This window comes from Lonchura striata, chromosome 3 (genome assembly GCF_050655825.1).
Source record: "Lonchura striata isolate lonStrDom1 chromosome 3, ASM5065582v1, whole genome shotgun sequence".
NCBI classification, from domain to species: Eukaryota; Metazoa; Chordata; class Aves; order Passeriformes; family Estrildidae; genus Lonchura; species Lonchura striata.
This window is the reverse complement of record NC_140705.1, coordinates 3444129-3452084: the sequence shown is the minus strand read 5'-3', so window position 1 is coordinate 3452084 and position 7956 is coordinate 3444129. Positions and strand designations below refer to the sequence as shown.

The window sequence follows — 7956 nt, the reverse complement described above, 5'->3', positions numbered from 1 at the left end:
ATGGCAGGGAATAGATCGAGGTCTTTAAGGGTCCCTTCCTACTCAAAGCACTCAGTGATTCCATGATTTTATAATCAGTAAGGACTAACACTACTGGCAGTCACTGATATCACTTACCAGTCAATTGCATTGCTAAAATGAGAACTCAAAGATGAAGCCCTCATATAAAAGAGAAGGGATGGAATTGGAAGTGTTCACCAAACATTCCTCACATTGTTTTAGGGGCAGTTCCTATGATGGCTGGGAACTGGCTTTTCAGTAGAGAACCTTTGGGACCTTCTGCACATTTCCTAGAGAGCCCAGTGTCTCAAAGTGATGGGTGAGAGCTGGACATGCCCTGGCCATGTGCTCTCACATCCCAGAAACTCCGCATGCCCTGGGCTGATCCCCCAGCATGGGCAGCAAGGAAGGGGGAATTCTGCCTCTCTACCCCCTCAGAGCTGCCTCCAGCCCTGGGGCCAACAGCAGAAGCACGTGGAGCTGCTGGAGAGAGTCCAGAGGAGGCCATGGAGCTGCTCCGAGAGCTGGAGCCCCTCTGCTCTGGAGCCAGGCTGGGAGAGCTGGGGGTGTTCTCCTGGAGAAGAGAAGGATCCAGGGAGAACTTCTTGCAGCCATTTAGTACTTGAAGGGGGCTTGTAAGACAGATGGAGACAATGGGGACAAGGATTGATTGTTTTAAATGGAAGGAAGGTCAGTTTAGATTAGATACAAGAAATGAGTTTTTTACAATGAGGGTGGTGAGGCTCTGGCACAGGTTACCCAGAGGAGCTGGGGCTGCCTCTGGATCCCCAGAAGAGTCCAAGGCCAGGCTGGGCAGGGCTTGGAGCAACCTGGGATAGTGGAAGGTGTCCTTGCCCATGGCAGGGTGCTGGAACAGAATGAGCTTTAAGAAATCACTTCCAACCCAAACCGTTCCATGATTCCATGATTCTATGACAGTGCTCCTGACAAATATCAGCAAAAGCAGCATCCTGTTGATCCTCCCTGGTATATACATGTAGCATTCAAAGAGGTTAATAGAAATTAACAAAGTTAATCAACAAAAGGACTGGCCTAAGTGAGTCTTCTAAGTCAAGCTCACACAATAACTACTAAGTTTAACAACACATTCAACTTTTGATCCTATGGATACATGAACATTGTGGCAACGGAAGCTGGAGCTTTTTCTGCCTCATGCATGAATAACAAAGCCACCTGCTATATTCCAGCAGTGGATGCTTTATTGTTAGTGATGATGCATGAGGCAGAAATAATGCAGTTTGATTTTTAGAGACAATACCAAGTTGAGCTTGCGAGGCTGTCAGCCCACACTCGTTTGACTTGGGAACTGAGCAAACAACATGGAAGTAATTGATGGAAACTAATGACACAATAAGATGTCATTTTTTTCTGACCTACTTTACTTAACGTAAATCCCCATTAATTGTAATTATCTGTACTCCACGTACACCAAACACCCAGCTGGATCCATCCCCCAGTTATTTAAATGAGGTAGCTCCAGATTTACACAACTCTGATTCTGGCTTACATACCTCTCTATATTTAGTGTTTGTTCCCCTGATCTGAATAAATGCCTGGAAGATGGAAGACCACACAGCTCAATTAGCGTATTGATCAGGATGAAAAAAGCCTTTAACCAAGCAGCAGAAGGAGGTTGTGATCCTATGCTGGGGTGCTGCTGGAGCACTGAACACGCCTCCCCTTCCCAGTGCCTCCCTGGTGCTCCTAGAGAACAGCAAGAACACCAAACGCAAGGCACAGACAGATCAGCTCCCAGTGCTGTGAGGGAAAACCCTGGCTAAACATGGTTTATAAATACTTGCAGATTTTGGGGTCACCCAGAGTTTACCCAGACCCCCGGACACAAGCGCCTCCAGCGTGATGGAAGTGTGGGATGGTGCTGAGTGCCAAGAAAAGCTTTCTCCTCTCAAAAATATGAGTTGAGAGATCTCATCATGGGTGTGATTGACATTCACAACTTCCAAAAAATCCCTAAAAATACAGAGTGTCGGCTAATAAAAGAAACAGGCTCTAAGCAATGACTTCTGGCTTTCTGTGAAGGCCACGACTACAAGGAAATAGGAGCTCCTGTGGGACTAAAGGGGCAAAGCATCACTCACGTCCTTGGCCAAAGCAACCCCAGAGCAGCAGTTGTGGGAAACAGGAAAATAAGGGGGTTGTGGAGAGACTGGGACATGGGTACATCTCTGCTGTGTGCTAAGGGAGGGAGCAGGAGCTGGAGAACATCATGGGATAATCAGGAATTAAGATATAAGTGGTGGAGATATCACTTCTGGCCACCCACGGAGTCATGTAGCCATGACTCATCCCCTGGTGCAGGAAGGAACGTAGCGTACCGTGCATCAAAATGGACAGGATCTTTCCAAGGAGAGATGATCTGGGATGGAAGCCCTTTAAAGGTCTGTTTATCCCTCCACACTGGCATGCCTTTTTCTTCATAAAATCAGGAAGTTATGTGTTAAATGAGTTACTTTTTTATTTCAGTCTCCGATACTCCTACTGGAAAGATCTTCCGATTTCCAGGCTAAAAATATTCATGGCCAGTTCCTACTCATTTACTTTTCCACCATTGCCCTTCAGTGTCCCAATGCCTTTCCCTCCGCTCGCATTTATTTTCCAGGATGTATTTATAGGCAGGAAAACATATTCCTTCTCCAGCCTCATTTTTTAGCTAAACTAAACAAGCCAAATTCTTTCAGTCCACAGGAGAAAAGACAGATTGTCCTGAGCTCTGATCAACACCTTACTCTTCCCTGCAGCTGGAATTCACCCTTCCTGGGCACAGGTGGCCACAGCTGCACGGAGGAGTTTGGGGGCAGTGCCAGCAGGGTATTGTCATTGTGTCATCCCTTGCCTAAGCAGCTGCTTCTCTCACTGCACGTGCCAATGCTGAAATCTTCAACTGCTGCCTTCTCCCACCCGAATGTCTCATCAAACAAGTTTGGGTTGGTTTTGTATCAAAACAGATGACTCGTCTGCCCCCTTACTGGTTCACCTACACTTCTATATAAGTAATAACATTAAATAGTTTGTTTACTTCTCTGTTGTTCTGGGTTTGGGGGGATTTTTTTATCTTTTTAATCATATGTAGCAAATCTGCCACACAGAAAAGTTTGAAGGAATGAGGGAAGCTTCCATTTATATCTCCTTATACTGCAAATCAGAAGTCGAAGCTTAATCTGGGTGCTTCTCACCCAAAAATATGGGTCCCAGAGTCCTTATTTCTTACTGCTGTGAGAATTAACAGCCATATTTAGGTTTGAAAGTATCCATCAGGAGAGGGAGTTGAAGTCATATATATATATATATATATATTTATACTTGTCTTATGCACATGAAGTAATTTGGTCGAGGGCTGGTTCTGCTGTTATTTATTTCCATATTCTTGTAATAGCTGAAGTTGGCAGAAAACAAGGGACTATCTTCAACATTTGAATGTGCTATGATGAGGATCTGTGGGACCCTGTTTTGTCTGATCCCACTAAATAATATTATACATAATACCACTTTTCTCCCTTTGGGAAGCTTTGTGCCACATTTCACTCCGCATGAAATTTGTCCACATCCAGGTGTGCATCAGGTGCATCCACGTGGATCATGCCCAAAGCTTTGCTTTTTGCTCCCTTTCTTCTGTTTCTCTGCTGCAGGAGGATCTAACCATTCCAAAACCAGCAGCATTTTTTTAAACTTTTCAGCTCTTTTGACATCACCCAGAAACACCACACATACCCTTCTGAGATAGCCTGTTTAACATATGAAAGTCCTCCCACTTTTTCTTCAAGATTAAATTAATTTTTCCTCCCTGAAAAAGCATTTTTATCTGCACTTTATCGCATTTTTCTACTTTCTTGGAGCTGTTTCTTTTTTCTCCATGTTGCAATTTAGACTCTGCAAAGCAGCAACTTTTTCAGCCCGTTCTGGAGTCCTGACATTCTCAGCCCTGATATTTTGACACGGTTTAAAGGAAAAAAAAAGGGAGAAAGGGTAGAATTCAAATTCCCACAGAAAGAGACAGAAGCAGGCACTGGAGAAGGAGCATCTGGAAGGAGTCTTCTTATTCAATGGTGGGGAAAAAAACCCACATGGAAAAGAGGAGAGACTGTAACCTACAGAGGACAGCACAAGACAGCTCAGAAAAGATGGATATGATGAATGAACAGATGCATAACATGAAACTGGGAGAAAAGGACCTGGAATTTGGATGTCTCAGATTGCCAGTGGGTTCTTCAGTGAAACATCTGACTGGGGTGCAGCTCAGCTCTGGGCAGATCCCAAAAACAGAGCCAAGAGCTGCTTCCTCAGCCTGCCAGAGGTTTCTCCAGCACAGAGCTGAGCCCTTGGAGACTCTGCCTGACTCTAAGAACAGGGTGGGAAAACCAGTGTCCCTGAAAGTGGGTAAAGGAGTGACAAAGAGCAGAGGAGGGGATGGAGAATCCCTGTGTTAGGAGAAGGACAGGAAGACACCAAGGTGGGGGATTTGAGGAGGCAGCAAGGTGGTGTGAGGTCAGGGTGCCAAGGGGTGCTTAGAGAGAGCTGTTATCAACAGAGAATGAGTCCCAGAAAGGTTTGGGTTGGATGAGACCTTAAAACTCATCCAATACCATCCACTGCCATGGGCAGGGGCACCTTTCCCAGGTTGCTCCAAGTCCCATCAAACCTGGCTTTGAACATTTCCAGGGATGGGGAAGACACAGTTCCACCACCCTCTGAGTAAAGGAGAGAGACCTGTGGGATGGGGTCGGACAGGAGCCCCCCTTCCCCAGCACAACCATGGGAAGAGAAAAGACAAAAAGGAACCCAGAGGAGGTCCCAGATCTGCCAGGGACCTGGGAGCTGCTGGAGGTGGGAAGGTGGAAAGCAGCATGGCTGAGGACAAAATGAGTGGTGATCCTGGGATTTGAAGTTGAGCAGGGACAGGGAAGTTGACACTGGACTGGGGAGCTGATTTGGGAGCAGGATGGGGTCAGCACAAGGGGGTCCAGCTGAGGCTGGTCTGGGGAGTGGCGGTGTCAGCACTTGGGCCTTGGGGGAAGAAGAACTTTTTAAAGCATACAGAGGAGAGCCAGGAAGAGGGAGAAGGGTCAGGGGCCATTTAAGAAGCAAATGATGTCACTGGGTTTGCTCAGCTGGAGGAGATGGAGGTCAGACCTCGCTGGGGGATGCAGTTCCTCCAAGGGATAGCTCCAATCTCTGATCTCAGTGACAGAGACAGGACCCAGGGAATGGCTGGAGCTGTGGGAAGACTTAGGTTGGGTATCAGGGAAAGGTTCTTCCTCAGAGGGTGGTGGGGCACTGAGCAGGCTCCCAGGGAACTGGCACAGTCCCAAGGCTGCCAGAGCTCCAGGAGCGTTTGGACAATGCTCTCAGGCACTGGCTAGGATAGCTGGGATGTCCTGTGCAAAGTCAGGGGTTGGGCTGGTGTGTCCCTTCCAAATCAGAATATTCTATGATTCAGTGTAGATTTTGTTATTTCAAGATGACTAAAGAGGTGGAATACCTATGGGGAAAAGCTGAGAGAACTGAGGTTGTTCAGCCTGGAGGAGAAACCTGAGGAGATCTTAGAGCCTAGGTCTTACATGGCTGGAGAGGAGGTTCAGGTTGGACATTAGAAGAAATTTCTTCACAAAATGGGTGATTAGACATTGGAAAAGGCTTCCCAGTGAGGTCACGGAGTCATCATCCTGGAGGTGTCCAAAGAATGACTGGACATGGCACTCAGTTCTCTGCTGCTGTTGACAAGGTGGTGTTTGGTCATAGGTTGGACTCGATGATTTGAGATGTGTTTTCCAACCTAAATGATTTTGTGATTCTGTGATTCTGTGATCTCAAGTTGTACCAGGGGAGGTTTACATTGAATAGTTGGAAAAAAATTCTTCATGGAAAGAGAGCTCAGGCAACAGAACAGGCTGCCCAAGGCAACCTGACGGTGGAAACACCATGCCTGTGTAGATGTAGAACTTGGGGATACAATTTAGGTGTGATCATGTCCATGGGTTAACAGCTGGACTCGGTGATGCCAGAGGTCTTTTCCAACCTAACTCTGTAAGGGAGTTCCAAGAAAGCTGGAGAGGGACGTTGAATAAGGGCATGGAGTGACAGGACAAGAAGGAATGGTTTTAAGATGACAAAGGGCAAGGCAAGATTGGACTTTAGGAAGAAATTCTTCCCTGTGAGTGTGTTGAGACCTGAGAGGGCAGAGGTTGTCCAGAGAATCACAAAATTAGCTGAGCTGGAAGGAACCCACAAGGATCATCCAGCCCAGCGCGTGGCCCCACATAGGAGCATCCCCAACAATCCCACCCCGTGCCTGAGAGCGCTGTCCAAGTGCTCCTTGAGCTCCGTCAGCTTTGGTGCTGTGACCATTCCCCGAGGAGCTGCTCCAGTGCCCAGTCACCCCCTGCGATTAGAACCTTTTCCCAGTGTCCAACCTAACCTTCCCCTGACACAACTCCAGGCCGCTCCCTCGCCCCCTGTCGCGGGTCAGCCCCGCGCCGAGCCCGGCGCCTGCTCTTCCTCTCCCCCTCAAGAGCAGACCGCGGCGAGGTCCCCGCTCAGCCTCGCTCCTCCAGCCCCATCCCTGCGAGCTGCCGGGCCCGGCGGGACGGGGCGCGGAGCATCCCGGCGCTGTCCGGCCCCGCCGCGCCGCCGCCGCCGGTCGCTGTCGCCGCCAGGCGGCCCCGGCCCGTCCCGCGCGCCGCGGAAGCGCCGCCCCCGGAAGCGGCGGGCGGGGGGAGCGGGCACGGGGGGGGCAGAGCGAGCGAGCGCCCGGCGAACGGGCCGGGGACGCGGCGGCGGCGGCGGCAGCAAGATGGCGGCCAAGTCGGATGGCGGCGGCGGCGGCGGCGGCGGCGGCGGCGGCTTCGCCCAGCTGCACAACCTGGACGAGGCGGCGGCGGCCACGGGCGGCGGCGTCGGGGCAGCGGCGGCCGAGGTGGCGGAGGAGCCGGGCGCAAGCAGCTCCTTGCACATCTGCCACTGCTGCAACACGTCGTCTTGCTACTGGGGCTGCCGGAGCGCCTGCCTGCGGAACCTCTTCGGGCGGGCCGCCGCCACCGCCGCCGCCGAGCCGCTGGCCCCGCGCCCCCCCGCCGCCGCCGCCGAAGGGCCGCCGGAGGGCGGCGAGGCGGCCGAGCGGCCGTGGCTGGACTGCCTGTGGATCGTGCTGGCGCTGCTGGTGCTGCTGGGGGATGTGGGCACGGACCTGTGGCTGGCGCTGCACCACTACGGCCGGCGGGACTACGTGTGGTGCGGCCTCACCCTGGCCTTCGTGCTGCTGCCCTCGGTGCTGGTGCAGATCCTGAGCTTCCGCTGGTTCGTGCAGGACTACACGGGCGGCGGGCTGGGCGCCGTGCAGGGGCTCAGCAGCCGCGGGCCGCCCATGATGGGGGGGACCGCGGGCCGGCGTGGGGGACCCGCCGGCGGGGTAGGAGGAGCCGCCGGCACCGCCACCCCCGGGGCGCAGCGCCTCTGCAGGATCTCCGTCTGGGTCTGGCAGTCCGTCATCCACCTGCTGCAGATGGGGCAGGTCTGGAGGTAAGGGGGCGGCCGGGAACTCCGCCGTGCCCCCGGCGGGGCGGGCGGCGCGCTGGGTCGGGAGCGCGGCCGCGGAGGGGCGGGAGCGGGGACTGCGAGCGCCCGGTGCGAGGGGGACGTGAGGCAGCGCCAGCCCCGGCTCCAACGGGGATGTGGGGCACCGTCACCTCCTGGTTTGAGGTGGACGGGGACAGTGTCACCTCCTGGTTTGAGGTGGACGGGGACAGTGTCACCTCGTGGTCCAAGGTGGACGTGGGTCAGTGCGCGCTGGCCGAGGAGGGGCTGCTGTAGGTGGTTGTCAGCACCTGGTTTTGAGGCGGATGTGGGTGACTGTCAGCTCGTGGTCCAAGATGGGCATGGGTCAGTGTCACCCTGTGGTTTAAAACGGGTCAGTGTCCCTTT

General features: G+C 52.5%; 1 protein-coding gene across 1 annotated transcript in view; it reads left to right on the top strand.

The window, feature by feature from the left end:
• Positions 1 to 6754: 6754 nt before the first annotated feature.
• Positions 6755 to 7956, top strand: part of XKR6 (XK related 6) — a 206546-nt gene continuing 205344 nt past the window's right edge. Inside the window, exon 1 of the mRNA XM_021540532.4 lies at positions 6755 to 7554. Within this exon, the coding sequence (XP_021396207.2) occupies positions 6830 to 7554 (725 nt within the window). The 5' untranslated portion in view covers positions 6755 to 6829. The remainder of the gene's footprint in view (positions 7555 to 7956) is intronic.